Source organism: Salvia miltiorrhiza, chromosome 6 (genome assembly GCF_028751815.1).
Source record: "Salvia miltiorrhiza cultivar Shanhuang (shh) chromosome 6, IMPLAD_Smil_shh, whole genome shotgun sequence".
Classification (NCBI taxonomy): Eukaryota; Viridiplantae; Streptophyta; class Magnoliopsida; order Lamiales; family Lamiaceae; genus Salvia; species Salvia miltiorrhiza.
This window is the reverse complement of record NC_080392.1, coordinates 42,066,539-42,080,197: the sequence shown is the minus strand read 5'-3', so window position 1 is coordinate 42,080,197 and position 13,659 is coordinate 42,066,539. Positions and strand designations below refer to the sequence as shown.

General features: G+C 38.3%; 2 protein-coding genes across 2 annotated transcripts; both read left to right on the top strand.

The window, feature by feature from the left end:
- The first annotated feature begins 1,942 nt into the window (after positions 1-1,942).
- LOC130989663 (UDP-glycosyltransferase 83A1-like) lies at positions 1,943-3,534 on the top strand. Its single transcript, XM_057913702.1, has 2 exons — positions 1,943-2,427; positions 2,519-3,534. The coding sequence occupies exons 1-2, from the start codon at positions 1,947-1,949 to the stop codon at positions 3,397-3,399; spliced, it is 1,362 nt and encodes a 453-aa protein (XP_057769685.1). The 5' UTR covers positions 1,943-1,946; the 3' UTR covers positions 3,400-3,534.
- Positions 3,535-8,975: 5,441 nt separating this feature from the next.
- On the top strand, positions 8,976-11,290 carry LOC130989664 (UDP-glycosyltransferase 83A1-like). The gene is made up of 2 exons (XM_057913703.1): positions 8,976-9,478; positions 10,257-11,290. Exons 1-2 carry the CDS (start codon positions 9,001-9,003, stop codon positions 11,123-11,125), a joined length of 1,347 nt encoding a protein of 448 aa, XP_057769686.1. The 5' UTR covers positions 8,976-9,000; the 3' UTR covers positions 11,126-11,290.
- The last annotated feature ends 2,369 nt before the right edge of the window (positions 11,291-13,659 follow it).

Sequence of the window (13,659 nt, the reverse complement as noted above, 5' to 3'; positions counted from 1 at the left end):
AAAAAATTGTCTTTTTTTAGTTGGATTTCTGTGTTGGCATCTTATTTCGTTTTGGACGACACGTCAGCAAATAAAAATATCCTGATGCTAAATAACAACCAACTAAAAGTAAAAGAATACGACAAAAAAAAAAAAAAAAAAACTGCACTGATGGGAAAGAGTAACAGCATCTGATTCAATCATGTGAGAGAAAGTGATGCGAGAGAAGTAAAAGACAAGTGCTTTTGGCTGTTGGAAACAGTTACTTTGTTTTGAAGATGCAGCTGGAAACATTTATATACTTGTGTCCGAAAATACAATACTAGCAATGATATTTTTGATGAAATGGGACTCCTTATAGACTATAAAAATGTCTTAACAATGATATATGTGTAATACGTGTAACAAAAAGTAACACCAAATAACGCTGGGACTGAGACTGTATATGTTGATCTAATGATAAAGTGATTAATGTCCAAAGCTAAAAAAGTCAAAAGTTTGAACTTATTGTTATATGATCTTTAAAATTATTTGTTCAACTACTAAAATAAAAATAATGAGACTATATCTTTCGGACGCGCTAGATATATTGGAGTTGGGATGACTATCGTTATTTAGGCCCGGCAGAATTTCCCACCAGTCCAACGTAACGAATGTGCCAAAGTTAAATACGGAGTTAAACCATCATCATATGTCAAAGTTAAATACGAAGTTAAATCATCATCATATCGCGTCGTATATATGATCGTATCGTTGTCGTGGTGAGCACGGTGTCGATCTTGGAGCAATGGGAGCACATGAAATGAAGCATGGCTTGGGCTCTGGAAGCCGCAGCCCTTTTGGCTTTTGTCTATCAAAACAAATTTGGTGTCTGATATGTTTGTACCACCTTCTTCAATTTTGTTAGTTTTTCTTTCTCTCCTTTCTTCATTTTTGATGCTTGTGTTTTAGTTTGATTCTCTAATTGTTAATTAGAGTATATTATAATTTTTTCAGTTCAATTTTAAACTTTTAGTTAATAATTCATAATTAAAATGGATTATATTTAATAATTTTATATTTTATACTCACCCCGTTCACGATAAGTGTGGTGTGAATGAGAAGACACAAGTTTTAATAAAATATTGAGAGATGCGTATAAAGTGGAGAAATGATCCCACTAAAATTGATTTGTTAGTAATATGGTTTGTGAGCAGGGCCGGCCCTTCGGCCAAAGCGGCAAGGGCCTAGCGCCCCTAGATTTAGGGGGCCACAAAAAAGTAAAGCCCAATAATATTAACTTTGTTAATTTTTTTTAAATCTAAATTGCTACTTAGCATTCTAATGCCTTTCTCCAAAAAAAAATATATTATAAGGTCTCTATCTTTCTCTCTGACTCGCGTCTTTATTTAGAAGATCTAAATTATTTGACCATTATTTTCTAGTTTATTACACTTTATAGTTAATGTTATAATTGTACAACTATCTCAAGTTTGCTACAAATTCTCGAAGCTTCATTTTTAGGGGGGGGGGGTTCTTTTCCTTTCGCCTAGAGCCCCCCGAATATCAGGGCCGGCCCTGTCTGTGAGATGAGTCTTTTGTAAATATTGTGTGTGAATGAGATGATCGAATTTCATGTTCCATAATATTGGTGTTTCACCTTAAATTTAATATTTTGATGATATAATAAGTCATTGATGTTACACACAATGACACATCTCTTACAAAAGATTAAATCACAAGATTAATGATCAGTCATAATCATTCATGAAGTGGTCAAAGAATCTTTGGAGATTTAGATTCTTACTAGAATCCAAGATTCCTCAACACTCAAAAGCCAGCAAAATTTAACTCTTCTCTTGTTTGTCAGCAGCAAAAACTACCAACAACATATGACAACAGAGGCTGTTGAACTCTTCAAACTCTTCCCCTACATAAACTAAGATAAAAAAATAAACAGATTTTCAAAAAACTTTCTAGAGGTGAAAATGGGAAGGCCACATGTAATAGCTGTGCCATATCCAGCACAAGGCCATGTGATCCCATTGCTGGAGCTTGCACAATGCCTCGCAGACAACGGCATCAAAGTCACATTCGTCAACACTGACTTCAACCACACGCGGATCCTCAACTCGCTGCCTCGCACCCGGGGCATAAACGAGCTGATCATCCTGGCCTCTGTCCCCGACGGCCTGGAGCCGTGGGAGGACAGAAACGACCTCGGGAAGCTAGAGGTGTCGCTGCCTAAGGCCGTCCCTCGAGCACTCGAGGCTCTCATCGAAAAGATCAATGCAACAGAGAGTGATAAAGTCACTTGCTTGATCACTGACTATGGCCTAATATGGGCATTGGCACTGGCTGAGAAACTGGGAATCAAGAAATCGGCTTTCTTGCCTGCACCGGTCGCCCTCCTGGCTCTCGCCAACCATGCCAAGAGCCTCCTCGATGAAGGCATCGTCGACAGTGATGGTAAGCCTTGATTCTTTTTCCTTTCCAAAAAGGTTCATTTTCTTTTGTTAACTAGTTTTTCTCTCATGCGATGCACCTTAATAATCTCTAGGAACACCCATGAAGGTGGAACACGTGACTCACCTGTCCCCGGAGATGCCTCCAATGAAGATTCAAGAGACAGTGTGGCTGCAGATGGGCGACTTCGCATCACAACAACGCGTGTTCCAATCCATGGCACGGGGCACACAAGCAGAGGCGCCCCCGGATTGGATAGTCTGCAACACATCACACGAATTGGAGGCCGGAGCGCTCAAGCTGCTTCCAAACTTGGTCCCCTTAGGCCCTCTGCTGCCAAGCACCCGTCTCGGGCATTCAGCAGGTTTTTTCTGGCCGGAGGACTCGGCCAGCATGTCGTGGCTGGATCAGCAGCCAGCAAACTCCACAATTTATGTTGCATTTGGGAGCTTCACCATGTTAGATGAGAAACAGTTTCAAGAACTGGCTCTTGGCCTAGAACATTCCAGAAGGCCATTCCTGTGGGTTGTGAGGCAGGACATGGCTCAAGATTACCCCAAGGGATTCAGAGAGAGGGTGAGGAATCAAGGGAAGATGGTGGGGTGGGCTCCTCAACAGAAGGTGCTGTCTCACCCTTCTCTGGCTTGCTTCCTCAGCCATTGCGGCTGGAACTCGACCGTGGAGGGCGTGTGCGGTGGAGTGCCCTTCCTGTGCTGGCCTTACTTTGCAGACCAGTTTCTCAACCAGAGCTACATTGCTGAGTACTGGAGGGTGGGGTTGAGTTTGGACAAGGATGAGTTTGGGATTGTTACAAGTGGAGAGATTGTGAAGAAGGTGGAGATTCTGCTTAGTGATGAGAGCTACAAGGCTAGAGTGATGAGTCTTGGATCTAAGACTGTGTCCAGTGTCACACAGGAAGGAGGTTCTTCTCACAAGAATCTCAATAGTTTTGTTGATTGGATCAAGGAGAAGTGAGGTTGTTTAGAGAGTTATTATCACTCAAGTTCATGCTATGATCAAATTTTGAAATTGGAATAAGTGGCAGCTGGAATAAATATAGGAAAGTAACTATGGATTCATTCTTGTGTTTTCATACTTCTATTGAGCAATACAAACAATGGAAAATTTATACATTTTCCTGATATATGTTTCAATGATGGTAGGGAAAATGATAAATGTTGGTTATTGGTTGATAAGGGCGGGGAGATTGCACTTCGTAGAGCTGCTTAGATACCATTTGAAGGGATCAAGCTCAAATGTAATTCTGACCTACATAAAAAGGTGACTGATCATGCAATAGATTGAGTGGGTCTCGGGAGACCTAATAAAATATGGGACCTCCTTTACACTAAAAAAAATACATCTCTCAACTATTTTATTATAACTCGTGCACTGCATTTCACACTATAATTTTGATGGACTGATAAGGAATTATTGGTTTTCAAAAGTCTTTAGCTGAGTACTGATTGTTAAGAGAAAAACAAGAATATGCCACAAAACTTGAATATAAATGACAAGAACAAGATTTCGCAGTATCTCCACATAAAGAAAAAGAGTGTCGATATCTCTCAGTGGCGGAGCCACATTCAAGGATGGTGGGGCAATTTTTTGTATGCATACTTCATATATTTCTACTTATACGTGATATTACAAAAATACTTAATTATTATCCCACCAAAAATAAAAAGAAGGGGCAAAGGTAAAATTTAATTAAGATTGATTAATTGTTACATACTTTACTTTTATACTTTATATTTGTTAATATATATAATAGCAAAACACAATACACACACCACCTTAATTCTAGATTGATGAAGATAGAATTGTATAATATATTATATCTTCTATCTTCATCATTGTATAATATATTATATCTTTAATTGTATAATATATTATATATTATATCTTTAATTGTATGATGAAGATAGAATTGTATAATATATTATATCTTTAATTATTGATTTGTCTTGTTGGTCAAGTTAGTTTGTTTCCTTTTAGATGTTTAGGGTTGTATTATAAATAGGAGTTTTATTTATGTTTTAGTAGAGTCGAATTGAGAGTTAAAATGTAGAGGGTGGAATTGTTCCCTTCTCGCGGTGTTCTTCCGGTATTCATGAGTGAATCAACGGATTAACCCTTATTGTACGTATTCCGGCATACAATGGTTATCAATACGGAGTTCGTATATTTATCAATATCAAATATATTTCACGCTTCTACCTGCATCATAGATCCTATGTGACATTTTTTTATATTTTTATTCTTATTTTATAAATCCATCCATAATTCATGCTTTCATTAATTCTCTAAATTTAAGTTACTTGGTTTCTAAGTCAATGATTTGTTAAAGAATTAGAATCAATCAATCGATCGATCAATTCATCCACCAATCAATAGGCAACATTGATATAAAATTATTCAAATATATTATATTAGATACATATATATATATATATATATAGGGTCAAATTCTATGGAGACACAATATTAGATGGAGAATGGAGACGCAATCTGGTTCGTTAGATCAATCTTGATCAAAGGCTGAGATTAAAAGTCAATATAGTTAAAATTGGTAAGATTCATAATATCCCTTAATTTACTCCCTTCTCTCTCCTCTCTCCTCTCTCTATCTCCCGTCACCCCTCACCTCTCTACTCTCTCTCTCTCTCTCTCTCTCTCTCTCTCTCTTAAAATCAAAATACATAATTAAGTTCATGAAACTATATCTGAAAGTACGTAAAACTGTATTTGCAAGTTCATAAAACTATATCTGCAAGTTCAATCCTACTCTCCCATCTACCTCTTTCTCTATCACGATTTTCCCCCATTAAACACCAGAAAACTTCAACACCATTCAAGACAAGTTCAACACAAGTTCAACACAAGTTCATAAGTTCAATACCACAAATTCAAAGGTTCACAGAATTATACGTATAAGTTCAATAAAATTATTTACAAAATCTGCCTCCCCCTTCCTCTTCTCCGACGAATGTTCAATGCACGGACAAGGGGGCGGCGGCCGGAGTTCAGAAGGCGGCGGTGGTGGCTGAACTTGGGGCGTTCGAAGGCGGCGGTGGTTGAACTTGAGGGGTTCGAAGGCGGCGGTGGCTCTGAACTTGAGGCGGCGGTGGTGGCTGAACTTGGGCGGCGGTGGCTCTGAACTTGGGCGGCGGTGGCTCTGAACTTGAGGCGGCGGTGGCTATGAACTTGGGCGCGGTGGCTCTGAACTTGGGGGCTGAACTTGGGCGGCGGTGGCTCTGAACAGAGAGAGGACGAAGGGAGGCGGCGGTCGAAGGCGGCGGTGGTGGTGTGGAGAACAAAGAGATGACGGAGGAAGGCGGCGGTCGAGGCGGCGCCGCGCTGAGGGATTCGAACTTGGGCGGCGGTGGCTCTGAACAGAGAGAGGACGAAAGGAGGCGGCGGTTCCAAGGCGGCGGTGGTGGTGTGGAGAACAAAGAGATGACGGAGGAAGGCGGCGGTCGAGGCGGCGCCGCGCTGAGGGATTCGAACCCTAGGCGGCGCAGGTTGGGGCGTTCACAGTGACAGGGGGCGACAGAGAGGGAGAAGAAGAGATATTGGAAAAGGCAGCGGCGCGGGTTTGGGGTTCACGGTGACAGGGAAGGAGAGAGAGAGAAAGAGAGAGGAGAGAGTAGAGAGTGGACGAGAGAGAGAGGTGAGGGGTGACAGGAGATAGAGAGAGGAGAGAGGAGAGAGAAGGGAGTAAATTAAGGGATATTATGAATCTTACCAATTTTAATTATATTGACTTTTAATCTCAGCCTTTGATCAAGATTGATCTAACGAACCAGATTGCGTCTCCTTTCTCCATCTAACTTTGTGTTTCCATAGAACTTTCCCCATATGTATATATATATGTGTGGGTGTGTATTTCATTTTATAAAATGAATGCGACCTCCTGTGTATGAACAATGAGGTCACGGGTTTAAACCCCACTGCCAGCTCCTCCAAATCAAAAAAAAAATGAAAAAAATTACATTAATATATTTTATTTCTAAATAATTAAATTCAAATTCGATCAACTAATAACAAATTTCATAAACTAATTACACATGTATACAAGATACGAGCATGCATTTGCATGTGTGTATATAAAATGGAGATGTATATTTGTATATATTTTTGAATTGTTTATGCGTATATATTTATAGTAAATCCATATTTATGAAGTTTTTTTTTTTTTTTTGAAGGGGATAGTTTTAACTTTTTCTTATTATATGATTGGTAACGATTTATATGATTGATAACAATTTTACACTTGTTTTAAACTTATTTACCCACAATTTACTTAACAATACACTTAATGTGTACCATTTTTTTCACTATCAGTACTCTAACAACTTTTCATTAAAATTGGTGTCAGAAGCACCTATGCATATTTATGGGGGATGAAGAAAATATCTCTTATATTTTAATCATCATTTACATTTAGTATTTACAAAAATATAATCCCTTAAGTTTTTATTTTGGTGAGCCCAACACCACTAAATACAAAAATGACTACCTTTTATGGGACTCTTTTTACACTAAAAAACACATCTATATGACTATATGTGCGTGTATTGGTTAAGCGATAAAGTAGTTAATGCTTAAAGGTCAAAGGTCTTGATTTGAGTTTATCATGATGCCGTCTTTAAATTCTTTTTCTTTAATATTGTTAATAGAAATTATTGTTTTTCAAAATTTCTTTTAGTCCAGTGCCTGATTATTAATCTGCACAAGTAGATATACTTCCTACCCCTTTTTTAGTAGATCCTAACAGTTAATTTTAAGAAGTACAGAAAATTTCATGAAAAAACTATGGAAAACATATTATTAGGCAATTTATTGAAGTTACAGTGGCCGCATCCAAAATCCCATAGGAGGCTCAAATAACAGTTCTGGCCCATTCAGCCCACAATACATTTGAATAGCCCAAAATTAGCAAATTAGTATACGCAAATACTCCCTCTGTCTCATAACAAGTGTTCTATTTTTCTTTTGGAGTTGTCCCACAATAAATGTTCTCTTTTTAAATTTAAAAAATGGGCTCTACCATTTTTTACCTTTGTACCTTTTAATCATCTCCACTCTTATTCTATTCATCTCACAAAATAAAAGTGAGCTCCACCACTTTTTATTTTTTTTATTCTTTAATTGTATCACCTAAATTTTCGTGTTGAAACAAACTAGGACATTTGTTATGGGATAGAGAGAGTATACAACTTCCTGTTCTCCACATTTTAATTAACCCTAGTACGAAGGATGCAAGAGATTATGATAAGAGGCTCCTCCTTCCAACCAATTAAGTTGGGGAGTTTGAGCCACCACGGAGAAAATTGAAAAATCATTATTGATCATCTTAAAAAAATGCAAGAAGTTATCACATAAATCAAATAAACCCTCCTTAGGTAGAATTACTTAATGCATTGCAAGCATAAAAGGAAAGAAGACAAATAAGAGAAGATTGTAGGTACAATTTGTTGATGGAGCCAAACACAACATTGCTATTAGACAAGAAAGAACAACAAGAAATATTTTGATGGAATTAATGCAAGCTCATTTTTAGCCAACATTTTGTAGCCATGATGACAAAAAGAATACACCATATTCTTTAGTACTACAAATCCACAATAATTAAATTTTGTTAACATATAGAGATCGAAATCAAGAAACATATTGTCACATTCAATTGGTTGCCGGCCTCACCACAAGAAGAAAGTAAGCATAGACTAGACATACATAAAACGAGCACAGGGGCAGAAAAAAACAAGAAGTATGCCACAAAACTTGCATATAAGTGACAAGAACAAGCTGATTTCGCAATAGGGGCAAAATGATATATATTAATATACCCATTCTAAAAGATAAAATCTAAAAAATACTCACTTTTTATAAAACATATAAATATATTCATTTTGGATATTTTAATTTATCCTTATGTCGAGCATTAGTGTATTTTGCACCGATGTTCGATTTGTACTTGACAAAAGTCGAGCATTAGTATATTTCCTAAGAATGCTGTTGGATTTTGTGGAAGAAGAGAAACGACAAAAGGTTCGAAGGAAAGGAGTGGACGGTTGAAGAAGTTATCTTAGAGATTAAAGCTAGGACTTGGTGTTGGTATAAAATTTTTGGTTGTTTTGATAAGGAGATGAACTTTTCTGTTTGGAGCTCCGAGGATTTGATCTCACGAGTGTTGTATAATTTTCGGTACTGCTGGTACCTTGATTTGCTTAATAAATTGCTTGAACAAAAAAAAAATGTTCAACCATTGCGAGTTGTGGAGATATTGCGAGTTGAGAAATCGAGCATTATTGTATTTACCACTAATGCTCGATATGCATTAGTCGACAATTTCAGCAAATTTTGTGAATTAAGTAAGGGGAACTTTGTCCTTTCAAATTCAAAATGAATAGTTTTTATAATTTTCTTTTATAGTGGATATTTTTTATTTTCTGTTCTTGAGAATGGGTAAAAGCAACCATTAACGCATTCGCAATATCTCGACAACTCCACCTATAAAATATAGTCGAAACGCAAGCCATAATCAACAAAGATATAGCAAGAAAAAGGAGAATGGGGAGAGCTCACGTGGTGGCGATTCCGTATCCAGCGCAAGGGCACGTGATTCCGATGATGGAGCTCGCGCAGTGCCTAGCGAAGAACGGCGTGAGAGTGACGTTCGTGAACACGGAGTCGAACCACCGGCGGGTGGTGGAGGCGCTGCCGATGCAGATGGAAGAGCTGCTGGATTTGGTTTCGGTGCCGGACGGTCTGGATTGCTGGGAAGATCGCATGGATTTCGCCAAGTCGGTGGAGGCGCTGGGCAGGGTGCTGCCGCCGGAGCTGCAGGCGCTCATCCAATCCATAAACGCCACGCAGACCGACGCCGTCACCTGCATCGTCACTGACGTTTTCATGGCCGGGATCACGCAGGCCTACGAGAGCTTCCGACTGATCAAGCGAGCAGCGTTCCTCCCCGCGGCAGCCGCGCTGCTCGCCTTAACCACCAGCGCCGACAAACTCGTCGACGATGGAATCATTGACACCAACGGTTTGTTACACTTTCGTTCCTTAAATTAACAATCAAATAAGTAAAATGGGGTTATATAGCCAAAAAAAAAAAATGCACCAACTTCGGAAAATATGTATAATTTTCACTTGAACTCTCAATTAAACCAAAAAATATATGAATTTATATTTTGATTGCAATTTTCATTTAGTTTGATTTTCGACGAAATTAAAACTTAGTTGACAGTCGGAAGTTCATCTGATGTTGGTCTAACTTCTGATGATGAAAAGTATTTAGAAGCTCGGATGTCTAAAAAGGCAAAAATTAATATATTTGACTTAATTTCGATTGTCAATTAAGTTCTAATTTCGTTGAAAGTCAAACTTAGGTGAAAATTACAATAAAAATATAAATTCATGCATTTTTGGCTTAATTGAAAATTTATTAGAAAATTGCAATTTTCTTCAAAGCCAGTATATTTTTTGACCTAATCATTAACCACTTTACCGTTAAATTTACACACACAAACACGATTGGTGTGATTTTCTTGTTTGTGGTTTGGATGCTAGCTAACAGCTGTGAACTCCTAATTAATTAAACTCTCTTGATCCTTTCTCCATCATAATATTATGTTCCTCTAAAATGAAAACTTTTAATTTCATTCGAAAACAAATGGATAGTAGTAGTAGATAACGGACCATTAATCTATAAAAAGAATTTGAGAAATAGTGCATACAATTAGTAACAAAAACTTGCATGCATGTTTAAAAAAAACATGAAAAACATTTTCCAACATGTGGTTTGCATCCTACTCGAACAGGAACTCCGCTGCAGAGCGAGCCAATCCGGCTGTCTCCCTCCATGCCGGCTGTGAACCCAAACCACTTCGCCTGGCTATGCCTCCCCGACTTAGCCTCTCGCAAACTCATCTTCCAATCCGTAGTCGACAACAACAAATCAGCGAAGCTCGCCGACTTCCTAATCTGCAACTCCTCCTCCGCGCTGGAGCCCGCCGCCCTCGGCTTCCTCGGCAACTGCCGCCCCATCGGCCCCCTCCTCGGCAGGCAGGCGGGCCACTTCTGGCCCGAAAACCCCACCTGCCTATCCTGGCTCGACCGGCAGCCGCCCAGCTCCGTCGTCTACGTAGCCTTCGGCAGCTTCACGCTCCTGGACCCGGTCCAGTTCCGGGAGCTGGCCCTCGGCCTCGAGCTCACCGGCATGCCCTTCCTCTGGGTGGTGAGGCAGGACGTAGGCGAGGCCGAGGGCCCCTACCCGGACGGGTTCGAGGAGCGGGTCCGGGGGCGGGGGAAGACGGTGGGGTGGGCCCCGCAGCAGCGGGTGCTGGCCCACCCGGCCGTGGCCTGCTTCGTGACGCACTGTGGATGGAACTCGACCGTGGAGAGCATCAGCAGCGGCGTGCCCGTGCTGTGCTGGCCTTACTTCGCGGACCAGTTCCTCAACGAGACGTACGTCGTTGACGAGTGGGGGGTGGGGGTGAGGCTGGAGAGGGACGGCGGCGGAGTGATTGGGAGGGAGGAGATAAGGAGGAAGGTGGAGGTGGTTTTGGGAGATGGAGGCTATAAGAAACGGATGGTGGAGCTTCAAGGCAAGACGTTGGCTACTAGTGCTGAAGGTGGCTCCTCTCATGCTAATTTATGTGATTTCATAGATTGGATTAAGGAAGAGTAGATATAGATAGTAGTGTATGGTATCTCCATCTTTGGATGATGAGAGCATAGAATTTTAGTTATTGTGTTTTCATTAATTCATCTGTAAATTAGTGCACATGCGTGGTTGGCACTCTATTGGACACGACCGAAATTCTGCAGTTTTTGGTTTCCTATCGTCTCCACGGTGAGCTGATTGTAAAAATAGAACTGTAATTTTTAGTGTTTTGAAAAAGAGGAATATATGTTATGGAATTTGAAAATGGTGACTAGAAGTTACAAAATTAGAAAATAAGAACTACAGTTTCTGTTTTATATATTCACGCTCCTATTTTGGATCATGATGGAAGCTATAGTCCTCATTTTGATGTGTTTTTTTTTTCTTTAAGAAATTATTTTGATATGTTAAATAGGCGTGTAAAATGTAAAAAATGAAAGCTATAATCCTCATTTTCAAATTTATATATTTTAGTACTAATTTTAAGGTAATTAACTAGGGTTCATTTATCCAATTAAAGTTTATAATTATTTTTTTATATTTATTTAAATTAATAATAGATTATTTTGATTAATTAGTTCAAAATTAGGATATACTATAATTTTTTTAAATTTTAATTTTTAGATATTTTATTTTTATAAAAAATACTTATAAAATAGAGAAATTAAGAGTGAGACACGTTGGACAGATGATTCTATCCGAACAAACGCACACAGAACATAATAATAATAATAATAATAATAATAATAATAATAATAATAATAATAATAATAATAATAATAATAATAATAATAATAATAATACTCCCTCCGTCCCACGAATCTTGACATGTTTTGCTTTTTGGGTCGTCCCACGAATCTTGACACGTTTCCTTTTTGGGCAATAATTATTACCTTCTCTCTCCTACTTTATCACCTTTATTATATTCTCTCTCATACTTTATCAATTTTATACTTTACTAATTACACACTTAAAACACTAATTTACAACTTCTTAATTCTCGTGCCGAATCCAAACGTGTCAAGACTCGCGGGACGGAGGGAGTAATAATAATAATGTTCTCACCCTTTCTCCAAAACCCGGCCTGAACCCATATGTGGATCAGAAAAACTGGGCTGGGCTAAGTTGGGTTATCTTTCTTATTGAGGTCCATAAAAACATAGTCTAGCCCAATCCAAAATAGGATAGGACAGACAGACCATCCTCTAATCATAATTCTTAAATTCTCTCAAAAAAAAAAAATCATAATTCTTATAGCTCCTTAACGAAATTAAGAAATACTCTATTTATCTTAAACTTTTTATAGAAAAAAGTAGGGGAAAAAAAAAAAGTTTTCATATTGTTGAAACAATGGTCCTCACCTCAGAATCAGATTAGTGAGATATGCACATATAAGACAAAACAATAAAGAATCGATCAACCACACATTACTTTGGTGCCCTAAGACGGTGATGGTCTGGGATGATTTACAGAGATGGCTTGGGCTGACCTCGGTACGTCCCCAACGTATTTTTTCCCACTTCGATTCTTTTACAAATCTCGGAAAAGGGAAGAAGCTCCGGAGATTTTTGACAGCGCTTTGGATGTGCACAACATGGCAACTTTGGAAGGGACGCAATGCTAGCAGATTCGAAGACAAGTCGTGGGAGGTGAAGAAAGTGATTAACGAGATAAAAGCACGAATGTGGAGCTGGAATAAGCTGTTCAATTTACTTGATGTCGAACCCAGTTCTTCTTCCTGGTACTCTGGAGACATTTCGTCTCTCTTTCTGTAATTTTGGTTTTTGGTATTTCTGGTACCAAGTAGTCTTAATATTAAATTCTTTTCCTGATCAAAAAAAAAAAAGGAAAAGCATTAATGGAATGCTAAAGAGCAAAAGTCATATCGTCGCACGCTACAAAACAGGTTGCCCCCACACAAATTGAGTATATGTTTTTTTTCCGGAATAACAATAATAATAATATAACAAAAATAAATTGATCAAATAAAAAAACAATAATTCAGTTCTTTGTATTTTCTTTTTTTAATCTGAAATATTAACACAATAATCCGAACTAAATATAACCTTTAATAACTGAATATTCTGATTCAATTTTCAATTATTTCGGTTAAACCGTGTCAAATCTAAAAGCTAATTTTGTGATAGTAAGTAGTCAGTAAAATTGGTGTGATTCGGTTTTAACAGCTTTTGAGATGATAGTTTGGTTTGTTAGGTTTTCTACTATGAAAAATTGAAAAACCAACAAATTTAGTTAAATTTCAAAAATCAAGATGACAAACAATCGAAATAGAATTAATTCGGTTCGATTTCTAGTCTTCTGCTCACTCTTGCCAACTAGCTGCAATTATGATTAAAAGTTAATGACTGAAATTTAGAGACATAAACCTTCGTAATCTCGAGTTTAAAATCTTTAGTTTGTGGAATGGATAATTTGTAATTGAAAAGTTATTACTCCCTCCGTCCCACTCCAACAGGCTCATTTCTTTTGGGCGCGGAGATTAAGAAAACTTACTTTTTAGTAGGAAAATGGTAAAAAAGTGGTGTGGTCCACACCAA